The sequence below is a fragment of the Limulus polyphemus genome, unplaced genomic scaffold, assembly GCF_000517525.1.
Source record: "Limulus polyphemus unplaced genomic scaffold, Limulus_polyphemus-2.1.2 Scaffold1107, whole genome shotgun sequence".
In the NCBI taxonomy this organism is placed as follows: Eukaryota; Metazoa; Arthropoda; class Merostomata; order Xiphosura; family Limulidae; genus Limulus; species Limulus polyphemus.
In genome coordinates, this window is record NW_013666717.1 from 241,412 (window position 1) to 263,602 (window position 22,191).

Here is a 22,191-nt window from a genome sequence, read left to right on the forward strand (position 1 = left end):
TATAGTTTATAATACAAATTGAGGGAAGTAACAAAAGCTATAATATATCTGTATGCTCAGAATAGTATCGCCTACAGGGGTGGGAAGAAGCAGCCGGGCAACCTTGTCCCGAGCCTGGGCATTCAGGGAGGAGTGGGCAACTTTGGCTACTTGTTCACATATATAAAACACAACTGCACAGGGAACTAAGCAAACAAAATACTTTTCATGGGCCAAAAGGTCTCTGTGAGCGGAACTCGATCAGGCAATAATGAGATTTAAGGTTGTTGCAGCTAGAAATGAAGTGTCTTCTTTGATAACAAGTTTTTCTAGAATATATTATGTTTCCCATAAAATCATTATACATCAAAATATTGATCTTCTTCTCTTTTTTTTATTCAGGAATTCTCGCAACTTTGAGATATGTATTTTTTCTCCTATTTAAATTAGCATTTACCACGCCAAGCTTCAGCTTCACCATAAATAAAAAGAAAATGTCAGACTTTCGCCAACAGACAAACCCTACATTTTTAAATTTTTGCTATGGCAAAACAGTGTCTTTCAAATGTCGCGAGACTATTGACTTCATCTACAGCAGTTACCCTATATTATTGAGTACAAAGTTTGATCTCTTGTAATTTTTACATCTTTTCAAATACACTCAAAGAACTTGTCGTTTTTTTTTTGTGTGTGTGTTTGTTTGTTTTTCAGAAACCTAGTATTGACATCCTCACACCCTCTCATAAAGAAAACAGGTAACTTACGTAACTTCAGTGGTAGTATTTCCTTACAATTCGTATTTTACATAAACAAAATAGTCACATTCTTCAGTTGATGTTCTTTCTTTTAACAAATATTTTTAAACAAATTTGCAGAGATACGAAACGGGAGTAAACAGGATTTTATTTTTAGAACGACAGAAAGAAAATAAATGAAATTAATTGAAGATTAAGTCTCGCAATTTTGTATTTTGGCGATTATTGAGCTTTCATAATCATCAGTTATACGTATAGTTATAAAATTCTTAACATCAACAAATTTATTTGTTAATTATCTAAATCCAACAAATACATCAACGAATTGTTAATGGACAAAATAAAATTCATAATTTTATAACGTTTGTTTGTTTTTGTTTGTTTTTAATTATGCACAAAGCTACACAAGGGCTATCTGTGCTCTGCCCACCACGGGTATCGAAACCCGGATTCTAGCGTTGGAAGTCCGCAGACATACCGCTGTACCACTGGGGGGGCTTTATAACGTTTAAAATAAGTTCAAATTGAAGAATAGTTATTTGTTTTTCTTTTTATTAAATACACCCATCTATATCTTGAGTGGCGTTTTACTTATTTTTGATTTATAATTGAGTAGACTGATAAATGTTTCGAAAGAAATAACTTTCATAAATTCGGAGAAAAAATTATGTCGAATTGTATTTAAGAGCTATGGCAAAATCAACGAACTACAACGCAGAACCACTTTGAGTCGGTCCGAACCGGTTTACAAGTATGCTCAGGAAATACTATGGGAATCTAGAATGTATAAAATATATTAATTTCTCCTCCATATGTTTTTAGACGATAAGATGAAAAATAATATTTCACTATTACGAATTATATTAACGATGAAACATATGAAGTATCATAGCGAACAAATTTCCCATTTTGTGTTGTTTTATTCTATTTATTTTAATAAGTAATTATTACTCTCCTTTGCCTAAGCAACATGGTGTTGAGAATATTGTGATGTCACGAGGCTTGAATCCTGTTGTCGGCAAGGTTTATAAACTTACGTCGTGGTTCGAGAATATATGGACATTTGAGTACTATTCGAGGTGTTGAATACTACAAAGTAAAGCTGGCTTGTTTTAGCTTTTCTGCTTTCATTTTGTTGGTTCACTTAATCTTTCACAATTGCGTCGATAACCAAATTGCCCTTTGAGGGGTGGGAAACTTCTCGTCAGGTAAAAACTTATTAAGCTTTTAAACTTGCGATTTTAAGAGAATTGTTTTAAGAAGTAACAGTACGAAAATCGTAAATACCATATGCTAGTGCGTCTTCCCGCTCTCAGGCTTGGTCATGCGAAATAGTTCGAATACTGCAGTGCAGAGCGGAGTTATGTAGACATCTTGATTATAATTTGTAGTTGAAATGTATACAAACGTTTTTACTTGAAGAATACTTTAGATTATAAGGTTGACATGGAACCTTAGTGACTTTAATATACCTGTTGTAATGTCACATTGTCGGTAATGGCTAGCCATTCGGTTTCACTCTGATTATGAATATGATTCATACTGAGTGTGATGATACAAGTTATAACTTGCACCAATACAAGTTGCGCAAAGAGCTATGTTAGGAAAGTAAAAGATCGTTTATTTACTTTGTGATCAAATTATTTCGGTATCATTTGTGATAATATATATATATATAAGAAAAAAAAAATAATCGTGTAAACTGCAGAGATATCCTCCGCCCACATTTTTTTTTTAATTTGTACATTTTGGATAAAAAATCGGAGGCAAATGCAAATAATATCTCGAATCTTTTTGATGTTTTTTTTTTCCTATTTATTTTGAATCAAAAATGGGCAAATGAAGGGGGGTAACTTAAGGAAGGGGATATGTATTTTAATTGTTTATTTCAAATTTTGGGTTCACTAGTTTCTAACTTTTTGTCAGTTTTGGCATTTGAAGTAACTTTGATATGGAGCAATTATTGTATAACACAGTTGTGGTGTACTTTAGTTTTATGTTGAATTTTGCTATGCCTGTTTGTGACGTTGAATAGTAGAAAACCATAAGAAGTTAATGGCATACCCATAGATACGGATTATACTCCTGTATATACCTCGCCATAATAAAATAACTCTCTAAAATACAACTTGAAAGTAACTGACAAACTAATTCTAAATTTAGAAAATTTACCTTTTTACTAAAATGCATTCTTAATCTGACAATTGAAATTAATTTTAATTTTATATTGTAAACAGAAAATTTTCATAAAAAAATTTAGATAGAACTTGTTATTGTAGCCTGTGAGTGCACATTCAATTTTGTTTTTTTACTGTAAAATTTAGAATATTTTTACTGGATTAACAGCCGTTGATGATTGTAGGTCTTTACTTCAATAACACTGTTTTTTTTTTTTAAATATGAAAGGTACAGTGGATATTTAGTAATACAATGTCCATAAGTGTCATTTATTCCATAAATCTACTGTAATCATTAATTATAATGGTGGATTTGTGAATGTTCTGCTTGCCTCGAAAAACCCAAAAGTAGCTTGTACTCTCAGAATAAGGATGGAAATAAAAAAATAAAAAATTTTATACTTAAACTTGTGGAAATTTTAATTATCTGAAAAATCAAAATTATTGCACATAACTTTTATTGCATTGAAATGAAGAACTAAGTTTTCTATTTCCTTTTCTTTCTTTATTTCTTCTTACTAATATAATGTTAGAATAAGCAGGGACTTATTGTTTCATAGAAGCTGTCTCACCCACTAAATTAAACTTGCTAACTTCAAAACCAGTATTTTAATATTTATCAAGCCATTCCTAAACTCTTATTGCATCCAACACATCTGAAGGCCAACACTGTCAGGAAAGTATTTTTAATAGATAAAGATGACTCTTTCCTCCCCCCTACCAAAATTTGTCCTCTTCTATCACACTCACCATTAAGTATGGTAGGAGAGGTTCATCAACATTGAATTTCTTTAATCTTAAACCACACAATTGAATACTCCCTAACTTGTTTTCTCCTGTGAGTTTAATGTTTATAGTTAACTGTTGGTGATAGTGAAGTTAACATCCTCAAAATTAATAGGAAAAATCAACATAATGTAACATTAAGGCTGTAACATTGGGTAGATTTTGACCATTGAAGGTTCAGCACATCTTGCCATTAGGTCTAAACCTTTGATATCACTGATTTGTGTAATTTACTGATGATATTGCCATAACAGCTAGTTTATATTAGAGTGAAAACCCCTTTCTTTTAGTTGTTAGCTATGAAATAAAATTGTGTATCTTAATGTGTATATAAAACTTTATGATATTTATTAAATACATAAAAATGACATGCATGTTGGTTATGCGCATGTATTCATTTCTATGTCTAATACTGTTATACTACATATGGTAAATGTACACTGCCAGGTCAACATATTGCAGCCAGTTAAAATAACTCTAGGTGCCTTAAGCAAATATCTTTATTTAGCAGCTGCCATATCTAGCAGGTTTTTGGTCTTTGTAACATAATTGTTGATTAATTAAATGTACCTAATAAACATAGCAATCAATAAGCAGCAAGACAAAATAAGAGTAATGCTAGCAATTTGAGTTGAAAATCAATGTGGACCTTCAACTCTTGAATCTATTATTAGTCACTTTTTTTAATGACATAATTGATTGATTAAACATAACTTTTTCTCTTTTTCAGTATTAATATTATTAGTATTAGGGTATATTTTGGTTCTTACTTCTTCTAACATAAGACTTATCTTTGCATATGTACACTAAGCACTTGGTAAATTTCATTGAGGCAATGCCACAGCTAAACATGCCTCCACCCACCTCGTGCTTGGTCTTAATGGTCTGCTACAATGCTTGGAAGAAGCTGGTACCTAAGCCGTGTGATTAGTGATATTTGGTAATAAATTATATGACAGCCCCTTTAATCAACTAGAACAATGTTCCTCAAACCATGGTATGTACAAGCAAAAAATAAAATGTTTGTAGCAGGTGCATCCAGCCAGTTGCTTGTCCTTTAGTTAGCAATTAGTGGCAGATAGCTTTAGTAGCTTTACCATAACAAAGGTAGGATATGGTGAGGAAATTTCATGATCAGTATTTAGTTTACTTGGAGATTTGGAGTAATTGGAAACTGTAACTTATATTAGTTGATTATTTTCATGACAGTGAATTTAATTCTAATTGATTATGTGACATTAATAAATGTAATCACTACTCATCGGTAATGAATTATATTGATTAAATCACCTAGATCTATTGATACCTATATTTTGGTAATTTTTGTAATAGAACTTCTGAGTTATAGGCATTATACAAATAAAGATCAAATTTTCTATTTGAGTGATATTTAATGGTGATTACTATTCAAACACTTAATTTCTTTTAAGGAGAAAGAAATTTCACTCATCCTGAATGCTGCCTATTGAACCTTTGAATGTTTAGAACTAGCTATGAATTCAGGGTTAGTGAAAAAAACCTTTGAACTACAGCCCTGTATAACGTACAGACAACAAGGGACCATTTAATCCATAAAAGCTGTCTTTGCACACCCACCCTAATGAAACTGTTTCCTATAATTTTGCAAGATTTACAAAAATGTTAGTTTATTAATGTAAATGCATATGAAATTTTGGCACACGTAATGTAAAACTGGAATGTCTTACAAGACCACAGAAATAGATCTAATATGTGGAGTTACTGGAATTTATATTTTAATAATTGTTTTTCATCAATAGGGAAGGCTTGTTTTGAAGCTTTCTGAAGCTGCCCAGAACTCTTTCTTTTTTGAGAAGTGTGACTGTGAGGACGGTCCTCCTTGGGTAGCCAGCTGAGACCTTTCTTGAACTGTCTACTGAATTAGCCATGTGAGTAAACATCTAATATTTCAGTCATGAGACACCACCTTAATCCTTTTGGGACCAGAATAAAATTATCTAAACTATTAAAAAGAAACTTCCCAGACTTGTGGTTTCTTAAATGTTCTAAATTTCCTACAAGATTTCATTTTTCTATGCAGGAGCTAAGTCTTGCTTCTTTTAACTGAAAATGTAAGTTACTTCTCACACCACTTTATTCACTACATTTATTGAAATGTTGTATCATCTGCTTTATCCAGTGGAGCTCAAACTGTGCCTTTAGCTATTTTCAATCTGATCATAAAGCTTTTCCATTCAGAAGAAAGATTATTTAGTGGTGAAATTCATCAATTTTATAAAAAAACTAAATCGTGCTTTCTTAAATGGGAAAATATTTTGATCACGTCAGTTGTGTTGCAATATTTAGTTAATTTGTTTTTGTGCTTTTAAGCAAAACTAGCTATTTTTGAAGCTAAGCTTCATTATTGGTTGTTCACATCACATGCAAGATAATGAAACGGAGCCTCTACTAATAAAATCTGAGAAAGAGAAGGAAAATCACATTGCAAACGAAAACCTGAATAATAAATAACTGCTTTGGTGTGGTCAGAAAAATCGAATTGAATGTATTGTTTGCAAGTAAACTTCTTGGAGCTGTGTAGAAATGTAAATTTTAACAATTTTTTGTCAATTCTAAAATATTTTTGAGTAAAAAATTGAATTGGTTAATTAGCATTTATTTGCATTTTGAAGGTTAATATGCAGACTAATCTGGAGAGGATTAATATTTATTGTTTGAGAAATAACACAAACATTTTTCTATGATTTCAACACTCTGTAATGGTGTCTTTAATTTATATTGCCTTAAAAATGAATTGCAGTAACATTAAGAAAGCAAGAACATGGCGAAAGGTTACAGAAGGCTGTTAAGTTTCTTAAGATCACTTGAACACTTTCAGAGCATTACAAACTAGCTGAATGTAGCTGTTGTTGTTAAAATACCCATCTAATAAATATGATCTAGGAGCAATATCATTGGAAAAGTTAGTTTTTTCTTGTAAGTTTACAGCACTAAAATGGAATAACTTTGCATATGAGCTTCCTATGCTTAAACATGTTGCCTTTAATACTTGTGTGTGTGTGTGTTTTCTAATATTGTTTTTATTGTTTTAACACTTATATTCATTCACTCATTAAGGTTTTAAATTGATTTTTTTTTTTTTCAGACTAGAAATATTTCTTGGAATCTTCCAAATTTGATTTTAAAATTTTTGTGCTAATCATTTTCAAACATGAAAACCCAGCTGGGAAATCTTTCATCAGAAGTAATTACTGATAAGTCAGTCTTTGAAGTAATTAGAGATACAGTCAGTCAAGGGGTAAGTGACAGAGTTCTAAGATTCATTAAACTATAGCTCATTTTTCAGACATAATTTTATCAAAATAGCCAAACTGGTTTGTTGAATCAGATATCTTAGTTTAACAATTAATCTTTTTAAGCAAGCTTGCAATCATTTGTGCATCAAATGTCATCCATTGTTCAAAAGTAGACTTATCAATTTTTCTCCTTTGTCTCATCAGAGGTCCAAACATCCTTCAGGCGTTAAGGTGGTATTAAAGTTGTAAGTTTATCACGTATATAACTGATTTCTAGCAAGGACAAAATTTGGTTTGGGGCGATGCCACATCATGTAGTTTTGCTTGTTACTTTTTCACATTGAAGTTAAGCTGAATGTTGAGTTTGGGTAAATGATCATTTGTACTTACTACAATATTAATATTATTTTTTTAGGAGGGAGGATGAGATAATGATTCATATCCCAAAAATGTGCTTTTTGTAATACTTGCCAATAGAAATGTGAATTGATAACATTTGTGATTAATTTAAAACTGTAATTTACAATGTTTTTAATATGGAATTAACTTTGCTACCATTTAAATTGCTGCCCCATATTACATTGTTACTTTAAAAAGTATTTCATGCTAATATTTGTAAAGTCAGACTTCATCTGTTTTGATCTTAATTTTTAATAAATAGGTTAGATTCCTTTAAAATATGATTACCACATACCAAGCAACTCTATAGAAACTGAACTATTTGTAAGGTTTATGTGGTGGAGAATCTGCTCTTTCTATTGATTTTAAACATTTCCATCAGTCTTATAAATTTAAATAGCCAAACAGTTTCAAAAGTCTGGGCTACTCTGGTTTGATGCATTTATTGATATCATGGCAAATCCAGGTTCAAATTCTAGATTCTTGATTGTTATCTGTAGTGTCTCTTTTTAAAACAAATGTTAAAATGCATGCACTGACATGGCTTCCCCTCAGAGATTTTGCAGTCAGACTGAGTGGCAGCTCCTCTTTTGGTCAACTAGCTTTCGAAATAGTCTGACTTGTATTTACTGATTAATAAACACTTATTCCAGTTATTCAAGTTATCAAAATATTACCATTATTATTTTAGATTAATTCTGGTTTGTTCAGTTTAATTGGTTAATGTCATGATAGTTAGTGTTTCTGATTATTATTTTAGAGTATTCCAACTATCCATGTCTCATGAGAATGATCAATTCATTGAATGTAATCTATTTATGAACCTAACAATTAATCCATTATCAAATTCCACTAATTGCCCAGTTCTATCCATCACTATGACAAAATTCTTTTCAGTTCAGATATTGAATGGTTTCCTATCTGTAGAAAACAAATGGTCCAAATTATAACCCAAATATATTATCTTGCACTTATAACTAAGTCATTTGCTAAATATATGTTTAATTATGCAATTAATCAAAGTAAATTTCTACTAAATATAGTTAGAAATTCCTAAAAGTTTTGCCATTCATAAATTTTGTTAATTTACTAATTAAGCTTCTATCAGTATTATTAATGTAAATGATATATAAGGCCAAATGCACTGTCCATGATTTACTTGTAACAAGGGTCTAGTTTGACTGGACTCCATTAACAAATTTTTACTTCCTTTCATCCAACAATTCTAGAATCATGTTTTCAACATCCTCAAAGTTAATATTAGTAAGGGATGACTTCCCTTTGAATCCATGTTGATTTTCTTTTATGACACTATTTTTGCCAATGAATTGGGGAAACTTCTGTTGTCAGACTTTCAGATTTTTTTTTTTTTTACTATGGAAGTAAGACTAATTGGTTTAACTGTCCAAGCCAACTCTTATAACCTTCTTTAACAATAGTCATAACATTAGTAATTTCCAATCCTTGGGCACCTGCCATTATTTATTGACTTATGAAAAATGAGACTTGTGTTGCATACAGCACTGTGATTAACTCAACTACACTAATTTATTACTCATGATTATGAATTAAATTGATGTTAAGTATAGTTATAGATTAATCAAAATTACAATTAAATCATTTAATGCCATGAAAATATTCAATTGATTATAATTAATGTTTCAGATTATTACTGTTTTTTTATTATTTTAACTATCGATGTAATTGAAATATTACCATTATTTGTTGTTGTTTTTGTTCAGCTTTATCTATTAGTTTTATAAATCACTAAAAATAAGTGTCAAATCAACATGTATTCCTGATTCAAAATTAACATTTTTTGGCTAACTTTGCACTAGAATATCTATGTACAAAATTTCTATACTCATGATGATCTTATCCTTTACCTCTAACAAGTGTTAATTCACCTGCTTGATTGCCTAGATTAGAAGTAGTTGTATAAGTGCTGTTCACTATGATGTGGTAGTTTTAGAATAGTCTTTGAAAATTTTAGGAGAATCCCACAGGACTGTTAATTGCATTTCCAGTTTGTTATAGGTTTCCTACTACAATGAATATATGAAGCATTTTCATGTATAACTGTTAAGGATTAAAATAACTTAGTTCTAAGTTCTTGTACCTGAAGGTTAAAAGAAAGGTAGATCAAAACAAGTTGAAAATTGGAAGATAAGTATCATGTGAGAACACTATTAATTGATTGTAATTTCTTAACAAGGCTAGATAATCAATTGGAAAATTCTACTAATATTCCAGCTCTGTTTGTGTAAGTGATCTTTTATTTTAAATCCTGAGGAAACATTGTTTAATTCTGTTGCTTTACTTTCTTTTTTGACACTAAGGTTTTAGTATCTATATGATTCAGGTCAATTCCAATATCACTAGTAGAATGAGGTGGTCCACTATTTGATAGTTGTGCAAAAGAAATAATCTTCAGTTAATTTTTTTCTTTCTTTCTGCAGTTAAGTGAAGAACCATTCTATGTCCTTGATTTAGCAGATGTTGTGTACAAGATGAAGTTGTGGCAGACAGCTTTGCCCCGTGTTCGTCCTTTTTATGGTTTGTATCATTTCTAAATTTGAAATAATTATTTGATTAATAATGGTAATGATAATTGCTGAAAAAGTTATTTCCTAAAAAAAAATTGTAGTCAAATAAATTGTTGTTTTGAGCTTCGCTTATTCCAAACAAACCTCTCGTAAAACTTTCTTCTGCTGGCCTAATAGTTTTTATTCAAAAATTTGGAATACCCTGGAGTGATCAAATATCTCCTAATGCTTTTAGGAAGCTGCTCCCCAGATACCTTCCTCCATATATTTCTTTAGTTTTTACCATTGATATAAGTTTAGGAATTTGTTATTTTTGACATTCCTAAAACTTAAAATAATAGGTTGAAATAAGTTATTGACCTGTGGCACTGGTACTATGTTCTCATGATGCAGTTAAGTGGGTTTTCTTACTTACTTGAGAGAGGATGGTGAGGTGTTTAACTTTCTTCGTTGATAAGTCTACCGGGAAACTTAATTACTGATTGTAGTTATGTAAAATCTATTTAAAAAGGTTTAAATATTCAACTTGTTCATCTGTATTGAAATACCAGCTTGTATGTAATATATCCATTTGTTAATACAATGATTCTTAACCTGCAATATCTTATCTTAACTGTAAGTTACATTTCATATGCATAATTTAATTGATTAATTACATAAATAGCTAAATAATAAAGGCTGTCTCCATTCTGCTGAAAGACCATTAAATTTTATCCAATATAAAAATATTTTGGAATGTTAGAGGCTGAATCTGAATATAGTGGTCACTCTTTAAACATTCTTATCGGTGTGTGTACTAAAATGTTATGAAAGTGAAAATTTAAAATAACTAGATCAGGAAACCTAAAATTTTATCATTAGTAGTTTATCTCAACAAAAATCTTTATACTTGATTCTTAATCTCTCAAAAATGTACATTAAAAGAAATGAACAAGGTAACAAGCCTATTGCAATTACTATTTTGTTAATGAATATCTTTTTAAACGGGACATTACCAGTGCAGTTATCGTATGTTGCTAATTTGTTTTTGACAGCTTATTTCAAAAAATATATAAAATACTACTGAAATGCCCTTTTTAATGATATTAATGATTCTCATCAATAATCCAAAACATACCCCATTGATGATTTAGTGCATAATACTGATTTACATTATTATGATCCAGATGGCTTTTCTAAGAGAGGAAAGCATATTTCACAAAAAGGCTTAATTTTTTAATTTTTCAGGTTTTTGATTAACTTCTCATGGTATTGTAGGTCTGTTTTAAAGATTTTTCTTATTTACAAGATATGCAGTAATATCTATTAGTTCTTTCTTTATGAAGTGTCATTACCAACTGAAACGCTTCATAGCTTTAAATGTTGAGAACAGATTTTCTATAATCCATCTATGCAGATTTTGAAAATATTCTTTTTTTTCTATTACACAAGGAATTTTTACAAATTGGGAAGAAAAAAAACCTCTTAGATCAAATGTATTATTTCATTTATCACAATGAAAATTTTTTATTACTATATATGTTTAACAAAAATACACACAAACTGAAGAAAAGGGAAGAACATTGATGTCAAATGAATGTGCATCCTCATTCATCCTGAATTTTTTGTGTGAAATCTACATCTTTTAGTCTCCAAACTGTTTTGTGTTCTATTATTTATGTATTGCATTTGGAGAATCTTGTTTCAATGACCAGCAGTAATTGGCCATCATGCTGATGTTCCACCTTCCCTGACACCTCCTCTCCATTTCACTGATGTCTTGATGAAACATTTCCCCTTGTTCTTCACAGACAGCACTGAGATTTTCAGGGAAATAGTCAATATGTGAGTGTAAGAAATGAACTTTCAAGCTCGTATTACAACTCAACTCTTTGAATTTATTGAGCATGTTATTGACAATATTTTTGTAATTTGGATCCCTGTTGTTTCTTTAAAAAATTTTCAATAACATCTTTGAAGGCAACCCATGCTTCTTTTTCAATTTTACTCATTGTCCTTTCAAACTGTTCTTTGGAAGTCAATTTCCTAATCTGAGGCCCAGCAAAAATCCCTTCAAGTTTCACTTCTGAAAGAGCTGGGAATTTCCCACATAAATACTTGAAACAATTGACATCTTTTTCTAAGGCCTTTACAGACTGCTTCATCAAGCAAAGTTTTATGTGAAGTGGAGGTAATAGGACCTTCTTTGTGTCAATCAATGTTTTTCGAGCCTGGTATCAAGCTGACTCTGCATGGCCATTGCTTCTTTATCCAGTGCTGATTTCATACTCTGCTGTCCCATTCACAAGAAAAAAAAAAAAATTAAAAATGGAACTTTGTGTAACTGGATTGTTGACCGAACAACATACAAAGGACTTAAAGTAACCAATCATGTTCTTTGTATGTGACCATATTAAGAAGTTTGAGATTTTCGTACATTTCTTTCAATTGAATTGAATGAACAATAGGAACAGATGCATATATGTTACCATTGTGAAGGAGAACACCTTTTAGACTTCTTTGGGAGGAATCACTGAACAATTGCCACTCACTTGGTTGATAGGCTTCAGCTCCTAGCATTGGTATTAATTCAGCAATATTGTTGCAATAAACAAGTGAACCTTCTTGCAAAAAGTATGGTATAAACTCTTTCTCATGATTTCTGTACCAGTAAAATTATGTCCCTGGAGAAAGTAAGTTCTTAGCCCGAAGTCTCGACCCCAAAATCTCTGAAGAATCCTTTATAAGGCCCAAATCTCTCATCAAATCATTAAGTTTACCTTGTGTTAAAAGTTGTATTTCACCAGATGTTTCAAGTTGAAAACAATCCCTATCATCATTTCTGTTGACTTCAGAATAAGATGAAACTGTATCAAGAATCTCCGGTGGAGTAGATACAGGTACATCATGTCCATGAGCAACATGTCTTGTAGCAGATTGAAGGTTCGGATAAGAAATTTCCTTTTTATTTCGAGTGCTGTAGCCTTGCACGTTACATGAGCAAAAGTAGCAGTCAACTCAGTGGTTTCTAGGCTCATGCCAGACCATTGAAATTGCAAAAGGCAAAGACTTTTTCTTACCTTTAGTCCATTGTCTCAATCTTTGACACAAACAGTCCAAACTTTTGCAGAGCCCATGATTTGTCTTTAAGTTTTGTTCCAAAATACATATAATAATCTTTTTCGACAAATTCTATAATGTTTGGCATTTGTTTCTGTACAACAAATTTACCACAAATATAACAGAATATGTTTTGATCATTTACACAACCTCTTGTTGCCATAGGAATGAATAAATAATATTGAAAAGAAAAAAAATGTCAAAGTGCATGCATAAACAAATACTATCCAGAAATGGCAAGTCATGCAGCCTGTTAACCATTTGTATACTAGTCATGTGTTTCTTGTGGGTTCTAGAATAATCGATAAGACTCATCACGATTGTCTAGAGAAATCTATTGCCAGTGGTTGTCAACATTTTAAGCATAGCAAAATGTGACCCAATTTCAATGAAAATGATTCACTTATGTAAAAGTACATATGATAATTTGTTAAAAATCTGTATGTGATAGAGAAAAATGAACGTTATTTTCGGATTCAGCTTGCAGGAATTACTTTAGAACATGTAAAAATTTCAAGACAATAAAACTGCCACAGGCCTGTGTGATTTAACTAAAGAGACTTCATAATAAATATACCTTGTTAAGTTTCTTTAGTCGTGTGTTAAATAACATTGTTCCTAATTCTTATTCTAAAACTTTTCTCTAAGATATGTGAACAAAGGATAATAGAATTTAAAATTATCTAAAGGCTGTAAAGGCCAGCAGTGTATAGTAATTATTATTCCGTTGAAGTGTATAGATTTTCATTTCAAGAAACTAGATTAGTTCCAGTTTAACTCACTTTTTTAAATGTTTGATGCCTGGGTAAGAATAGCCTGACTCAAAGGCAAAATAGCACCATTGAATTAAAAAAGAATTGTATGAAATATATTTGCCATCATTTTTCCAAATATTAAAAATATATACTTCTGAGCTTAAATTTAAATTGTATTTATACATAGTTTTATAATTGTAAAATTTGTTGGTTCATTTCAGCTCTCAATTAAATCATTAGTGTTTTGAGTTGTTTTAGCATAGTAATGGCACTTGTAGCCCCTAGTAAGAAAGTCTTAAGTTTTGAAAAAAAGTGGTGCTAATTTGTCACTGTAACTTGAATATAATTTTTCTCTTTAGCTAATCTCTCTTTCTCAACCTTGTTTTCATGGTATGACATAACTGATTATATCTTCTTTAAGAAGTCTTAGCCCACTGATCACAGCACAGAAAGAAAGCTATTTTTTGCTTTTTTGTTAAATGTGAAAGATGTAATGCTGAAGTGGCTGCAGTTTAGCAGAGATTTGCTCAAAGGTCTGAACAAAGCGATAAAAGCTTAGCTTGGTCATGTGTTACTAGAAGAAAAGGTGCTTGTGAACAACTTCTACTATAATTACAATCCTGATTTTATATTTATTTTCTTAAACTGGCAAAAAGCTTACTTATAATTTTATTCTTTATTCATATGGATGCTAAAGTATGATAGGAATTACTTTTGTCTGTATGGAACAAGGTTATATAGGTTTAGTTAAAACATTTTGTACTCAACTGTATTCATATCACTTTTCATTGTGTTTAATTTAAATTAACATACTGATTACAAAAAAAAAAAGGCTTCCTGTGGTTTATGCCAAAACTAGCAGTATAAGGTGATGCATCCTTTCTGATAAGAGTTAGCACACAGGATCACGCAAAGGTCCAATGAATTAAAAAAAAAAATAACCGAGCTCTTTTGAATGGTTGATTATTCTTGAGAAGAATGAGGGATAATGTTTAAGGTAATGCATCCAAATAATAATTTATTGGTCTCATTCATTCAATCTGAATTAGACTGTACATGTGACCATCACCCATATCAAAGTAAAATATGACACTAATATAAATTATACTAAACTTCTTGACCCTTGGTATTTCTATTCTTAAGTTTGGGCTTCTAATGCTACAAATCAAGTTTCAGTACCTGCAGGAGGCAGGGCGTAGATAGCCCATTGTGTAGCTTTATGCTTTGAAATTAATATTGCATGATTGATTGCAGAAATAGGACCATTTGTGTGACTATAAATGCTAGTTAAGAATAGTTTTAAACTAAGAAATAGTAATTTTTTTAAATAAATTTTTAAGTTGAATACACAAAGTTGGCTTAATTACCTGATCTGTGCAAGTTAGGGGGGGGGGAAGATGTCTTACCTGGTAGAAAATTCAAAACTAGAATGTAATATGGGTATAAAAATATAAATATGACTTAAACAATGGTGCTGTAAGCTTACATGATAAGTCATCAGGGAATTTGTGGGAAGTTTATTACATTATGAGTACAGCTTTAACCCCTCCCATCCAATTCCCAATCAAGTACTAGTTTTCAAAATCAACTTCTTAGATTATGAAAAATGTCTCAATTTCTTGCAGCTGTCAAATGCAATAATCACCCTGTCTTACTGGAATTTCTGGCTTCATTGGGAATGGGATTTGACTGTGCCAGTAAGGTATGTTAAACTTTATTATGTTTTTAATCTCTGAGAAGATTGAATAAAATAGTGTTATTGGTAGTTCAAGTTAGTTTCTAATGGGTATTTTTTATTCAGATAAAACAATGTTTTAAGTCATAAGCATTGTTCAAGATGTACATATACTTGGTTTAAAACATTACTTGTAATAAGATTAAAGTTGTAATGTATCCTTTTGGAAAGATTTTGAACACTGTAGATCATCCCTCTTTTACTTATAAGCAGAAAGAAGCAACTCGTTAGGCTTAACTGTTTTATTTTCATCTCTAAGGTAAAAGAATATTATAGCATAAAGTGGTTAAATGTAATTTGCTCAGCTTTGTTTATTATACATGATCCTGTTAGTGATTTTATATACTTATTTTCATATTGAAGTGTACCCCAGCCCTATTTGAAATTATAGGTTGAGATTGAAACTATTCTAAATATGGGAGTTGACAAGTCTCGAATCATATATGCTAATCCTTGCAAGACTCGATCTTTCATCAAGCATGCTGCAGACAATGGTATTGCTCTGATGACCTTTGATAATGAGATGGAATTGTATAAGGTCAAAAATCTTCATCAGACTGCTAGGATGGTTCTTCGTATTAGGGTGGATGACAGTGGAGCAGTATGTCAACTAGGTATGAAGTTTGGATGTGACGTGACAGTAGCCCCGAGCTTGTTAAAGTTAGCCAAGGAATTGGGAGTTAATGTAATAGGTGTGAGGTAAGTAGCTGGGAAATGTTACACAATACAAGTACTTTGTTCCTCATAATCAGTATTTTTATTGACACAATAAGGTTGTCCAGTTGTTAGCTTAGGCTTGTTCCTAAACGTTTTCACTGTTGGTGGAGTCCACATATTTAGTAATATATAAGTAATTTCCTTGTGTTTTTTTTCTATTCCAACACTTCTAAAGAAATATTAAAATCAAAACTGAATGAAACTATGGAAATACATAGTAGTAATAAGAGGAATTAATTGATATCCTTTTTGCGTAATTTACTGATGTTATTAGGGACCCTGTAACCAGTAACCATGAATCTTTAATTGGTTTGCTATATAAATAGTGTGTATATGTAACTTAGAAGCTTAAGTTTTGAGGTATTGATTTTTTTGTATTTTTAATCAACTTATAAAAAAATTCATGGTGCTATTTACCTTCAATGCAGCTGAAAACTTGTTTAAATATAAAAAGAGAGCCCACAGTATAGTTTGGATAACCATAATCTGTACTTGAGTGACATGTTAACCTTTGAAGTTACTTTTTCATTATCACATAAGTACTTTTCTCCCTTTTCAGCTTCCATGTAGGTAGTGGTAGTCAAGATGTTATGGCTTTCAGCAAAGCCATAAAGTTGGCCCGTGATGTGTTTGACATGGGCTTAGAATTAGGTTTTGAAATGACTCTTTTAGACATTGGTGGAGGGTTTCCTGGAACTCTGGTCTCATCTATGACTTTTGAAGAAGTAAGTGTTGTGTATTATGTTTATTGTTATTGTTTATTTCCAAACTTGCCAAACTTATTTTGGCATCAGTTATGTCAATAAGGCTTTTTTTTATGTTGCTACAAAATTGCCATTTCTGTTTAGTGTAGCTAATTGAGGGTTATACAGAAATGTTGACAAAATAAATATGATGAATTTCATCTAATACAATAGTACTTGTCACTGTAATTTTTTATGAATGCTATTGTGATTAGTTACTATATTAAAGTTAGTGATTGAGTATCTAGTTTGTTTCTACCATTCCATTTTGCTTCCCTTTCTTTGTAGGTTTATTCTACTATCAATGAGGCACTGGATGAACACTTCCCCCATGACTGTGGTGTGGACATAATTGCTGAACCAGGCCGCTACATGGTGGCATCTGCTTTCACACTTTGTGTAAATATTATAGCCAAGAGAACCACAACAATGCCTGCAGAAAATGGTAAGTTAATTCCAATTTTCATAGCTAGAAAAAAAATAATGGACTAGAATCTGTGTGAAAAAAGTATTATTCCTCATTTAAAAATTTCAACAATGAAAAGTTGATTTTCCTAACATTCTAATATTGTGTAATTATAACCTGTAAGATTTGAAATTAATTAATAATCAGGTGTACGAATTTAAGTAAACCTTGTACTTTATACAGTTCATTTTGTAAAAGCATAATACATGACACATTTAAAACACCTGAAGAAAGTATTTTATCTGGAAAATTTGTCTTAAGTAGAATACTACTGAATATTTTTCAATCTGTACTTGCTTATCACGGTTTGCACAAGTCAAATCCTTTAAATTCTTGGAATTTTGTAAACAAGTTTTTCAGTACTAGAAAAGCAATGATTTTTAAGCTATAAGCTCAAGACTTATTTGGAGTGGTTTAAAATAATAATTGTTGATAGGATTTTCATAATCCTATCTTTAGCATAATTAAATATCTTACAACTAATCAGTATCTCTAGTCTAAGATCATAATTGCTTATTGTCTAAAGTTTGTTAATAAAGGATGAAATACAATTCCAGTCGACCATAATGAAATGAGTGTCATAAACCTATCTACCAAGCATGAAGTAGTAAAACAGAATTATACTTGTTGTACGACAGTAGTGTTAGGTATATTGTATTTCGTCACGCTACATTCTTAATTTGGCACATTGCTGTTTTCTCAAAGAGTCTATGGAAGTACTTCAACTGCATATATGTCCAATTACATCCGTTGCTGACATGGTAGTGTGATATAATATTAAATATTTTGTGCTCTTTTGTTTTTACTGTCAGATCTAAAATTTGTAAATACCATTATACCCTAAGATGACTGCAAGTGATACCTTAGTTCTGCAATGCTGTTTATTGAGTTTACTTTACGAGCTTGTTTCATTGTGTGTGTGTAAATTAGGTACTTGAAAGTGACAGTCCTCTTTTGTTCTCTGTCTTCTCCCATTAGCTTGTGCAAACTGTTTAATTTTTCAAAGAAATTTAAAATGTGCTTTGTTTTTATACAATTCAAATGTAACTTTTTAGGAGAATCTGTCAACATGTACTACCTGAATGATGGAGTATATGGATCATTCAACTGTATAATCTTTGATCATGCTGAAGTCACTCCAGATCCCCTTTTGGTAAGCAATTTATTAAACCTTGTCATATCTGACTTTACCAGTCCTACCCACCATGCAAGTCTGTAAATTCTTCACCTACAATTGTTTGATAAAATCTAGTATTTAAAAAATGTTAACATCAGAATTAGGGTAAGATTACTGAGATACAAAAGAAAAGTTATATTCAGCTGTTCTTTTATTATTAACCTTATCCACACCAGTGAGTTTTTCAGGTATTATTTGCACACCAGTATATCAAGTTTCAAAATAAATTAATTTTAAATATTCCAAAAAGTTTTACTAAAAATATTTTAGAACTGATACTTTGGTTTTGTAACATCTTGAACATTTTTCCTCAAGAAATTAATTAACATGCATTTTTGCGTGGCTGAAAGGTCAATATAAATTTATATAAATGTATAATGTTATGAGATTTAAGCTATTTAGCCTAAACATTTATGTTTTCAACGAGGCATAATTTATATTTATTTCCTAATTTTTATGGTGGTTGGAAGATCAGTCAATTCTAATGAACACGTACAGGGGTTATTTACAGAAAATTTTTCTTAACTGTTTGACAACTATCTGGTCATTATAAAGATTTTGCATGTGAAATTTGAAAATATTCATATATATATATATATATATATATATATATATATAATATATTAATTACGTAAAATGAATATTACTTTTACATGATAGTTAGGCAACATGAGAAAAACTGCTTTACAAACCTTAAAACTTAATAACAAAATTTGATATTTTACATATGAAGCATTGTAACGTTTACTGATAAACGGCCAAATTTCATTAACATTTGCATACAAATTTATAAGATATGCCATAACTATAACAAGCACAAAATAGTTACAAGATTAGTCCCAGGAACTGAGCCCGTGCTGAAAGAGTTAAGCTCTTTTTTTTTTGTTTTTTTCAAGCTTACTCAGAAACCAAGAGTTGCTACTATAGTTTTGTGGTTACTCCAGATGAAATGTTGAACAGTTATAAAATCTTTGAGTAATTTATGCAATGATGAGTTTTACTGTGAGCTTAACATTCTAGATGGAAGTTGTGTATTGGTTCATTGATATATTTCAATACAACCTATTGCTACAACTGTTGTGGAAGGGAAGAAGGATTTGCTTAATTTTTTTTCTTTTTTATTGTAAAGAGTAAATACACATTAGCATCTCTTGCTAGATATTGCTGTCTCTTTGTAGCCTGAAGACTCTAAAAGAGATGTGTGTTGCAGCAGTCTGTGGGGCCCCACTTGTGACAGCATGGACCGTATTTTGCAGAGTTGTTACCTCCCTGACATGAATGTTGGAGAATGGATTGTTTTTCAAAATATGGGTGCCTACACCTTGGCTGCTGCTTCTACATTTAATGGCTTTGAAAAACCTTCTGTAAAGGTTGTTCTACCTTTAGCTACATGGTGAGTGTTGTTTGAAAATTGTTAATCTATACTTTTGTGAAAATGCAATTGGAATACTAAAGGTGGTGTTTAAAATTTACTTGTTTTTCTTTTGTTTTTCTTTTTAGGGTGTACTTGCAACAGTTACCAACATGGCCTAATCTGATCAAAAACCTAGGACTGTGTCAAGCTCAACTAGACCTGTTTGTAGATGACCAGACGACATCTCAAGATGTGTATTTTCTGCACGTGGCTGAAACAGTCAGTGTATGAGACTGTTACAGTTCATTCCACTTCATGTGTTTATTGTAGTTTTATACTTGTAACTTTCACTGTCTTGGTAGAATGTGGAGCACTTCACCTAGAAAGTGTATTTTGGTGTCAAGTTGAATTATCTTAGTATGAGTTTCAAGCTGTGTTTGGGGGCTTCCTAGAAATATTTGGAAGGAAAAACGTTTACCTGGTATGGCTACCATTTACCTTGCTAAAAATTAAAGCTTTGATATTGGTGGTTGAATAACTTGCAAGTTAATTTTGTCCTTTGTGTCATTCCTTTGAACTATGGGATTGCTCTACCAGCTTCTTAAACTATACATTGTACTTTATTTAGTGTAATAAAATAGTTTTTATTTCTTTCATATTCAAGAAAGATTTATTTATTAGTGGCTTTTTATTTGGGATGGGGGGTGAATGTAGGAAATCAATACACAGAACACAAACATCATTCTTTAGATACACGTGATTTACAAAAGAGGCTTCCTACATCTTTTCTATGTAACTTAAATTCCTTCTAGATATTGTGACTTGATATTAAACAGGTTTGTGTATGTATGGTAACACCTTAAATGTTTCTAAACACCTACCATTATACATCACCACTTCTGGTAGTAAGTATGTAATACTTGAAAACCATTGGGAAATTTCAACTCAAAAGTTTGTAAGATCTTGTTATAAGGTTCTGGAGACAAATATTTCATCTATTATATAGAAATACAAAAATAACCTAATCAGAATGCATTTAATAGTTATGCTTTTGTGGTAGGGAAAGAAAACTAGTAGAGGGAGGTATAATAAAAACCATACTCTTACAGTAACATTCAGACTTGTGGTAAGAAAGCAGACTAGTAGAGTTTAAAACCAAATTTTTAATAAACATACGAAGTTCCTTTTCAGTCTGTTATCAATCTATCAGAGCAGACTGTACTTGATCTTGCATTATTCTAATTATGGTGTGCAAGTTATCCAGTATAAGCAAATATGTTTAATATTCCATAAAATGTTAATTGACTAAACTTTTCAGCAAAGTTCTATATGTGAATTTAAAATGTTGAACTTTATATCATAAAATGGTTAGTAGAACCTCAGGTCTTCTAGTGATTTTACAGCCAAATATTGTTAATTTGACAAAAGGTTTAATTAAAACAACACAAGCTACAAGGATTAGAAGGACAGATAATGTTCTTTATCAACGTTCTGTTGTCATAGCTAGTGTACACATTCTTCCTTATCAACGTTCTGTCGTCATAGCTAGTATACACATTCTTCCTTATCAACGTTCTGTCGTCATAGCTAGTGTACACATTCTTCCTTATCAACGTTCTGTTGTCATAGCTAGTGTACACATTCTTCCTTATCAACGTTCTGTCGTCATAGCTAGTGTACACATTCTTCCTTATCAACGTTCTGTTGTCATAGCTAGTGTACACATTCTTCCTTATCAACGTTCTATTGTCATAGCTAGTGTACACATTCTTCCTTATCAACGTTCTGTCGTCATAGCTAGTGTACACATTCTTCCTTATCAACGTTCTGTTGTCATAGCTAGTGTACACATTCTTGAATCCATTTGTTGGAGACTGTAAAACAAAATTAATAACACCAATCAAAGTGGTAATTATGACGATCAATGCCTTTCAGCCAATATATCTTTGTTTACTCTTGTATTACACACTTGTTTACTGTGTTGGTAAGTCGAAGCAGTATTAATGTTATTCCTTACCATCAAATTCCTTTGGGCTGTAACCTCTATCCAGAAAGTATTTATTGATAAAACCTGTATATATATATATATTATTTACCCAATTGAATTATTAATTATACTATTTACAGAACTTTCAATTTACACCAAAACATTCAAACTACCAAAGCGGGGTTGAAGTCATCGAAGATGACGAATGTATAGTTATATTTGTTACCACCAGAAAGCGCCA

The 22,191-nt window shown here is 31.2% G+C and overlaps 1 protein-coding gene across 1 annotated transcript; it reads left to right on the forward strand.

Moving 5' to 3' along the window:
• The first annotated feature begins 1,770 nt into the window (after positions 1 to 1,770).
• On the forward strand, positions 1,771 to 20,619 carry LOC106462165 (ornithine decarboxylase-like). The gene is made up of 11 exons (XM_013922063.2): positions 1,771 to 1,942; positions 5,476 to 5,604; positions 6,822 to 6,974; positions 9,831 to 9,927; positions 15,397 to 15,473; positions 15,898 to 16,205; positions 16,783 to 16,948; positions 17,255 to 17,411; positions 18,488 to 18,585; positions 19,788 to 20,002; positions 20,110 to 20,619. Exons 3-11 carry the CDS (start codon positions 6,888 to 6,890, stop codon positions 20,252 to 20,254), a joined length of 1,350 nt encoding a protein of 449 aa, XP_013777517.1. The 5' UTR covers positions 1,771 to 1,942; positions 5,476 to 5,604; positions 6,822 to 6,887; the 3' UTR covers positions 20,255 to 20,619.
• Positions 20,620 to 22,191: the final 1,572 nt, after the last annotated feature.

Coding starts and splice junctions, on each gene's coding strand:
- LOC106462165 (XM_013922063.2), top strand. CDS start 6,888: ATGAAAACCCAGCTGGGAAATCTTTCATCAGAAGTAATTACTGATAAG. Junction 9,928..15,396: donor CCGTGTTCGTCCTTTTTATG/GTTTGTATCATT, acceptor AATTTCTTGCAG/CTGTCAAATGCAATAATCAC. Junction 16,949..17,254: donor CATCTATGACTTTTGAAGAA/GTAAGTGTTGTG, acceptor CTTTCTTTGTAG/GTTTATTCTACTATCAATGA.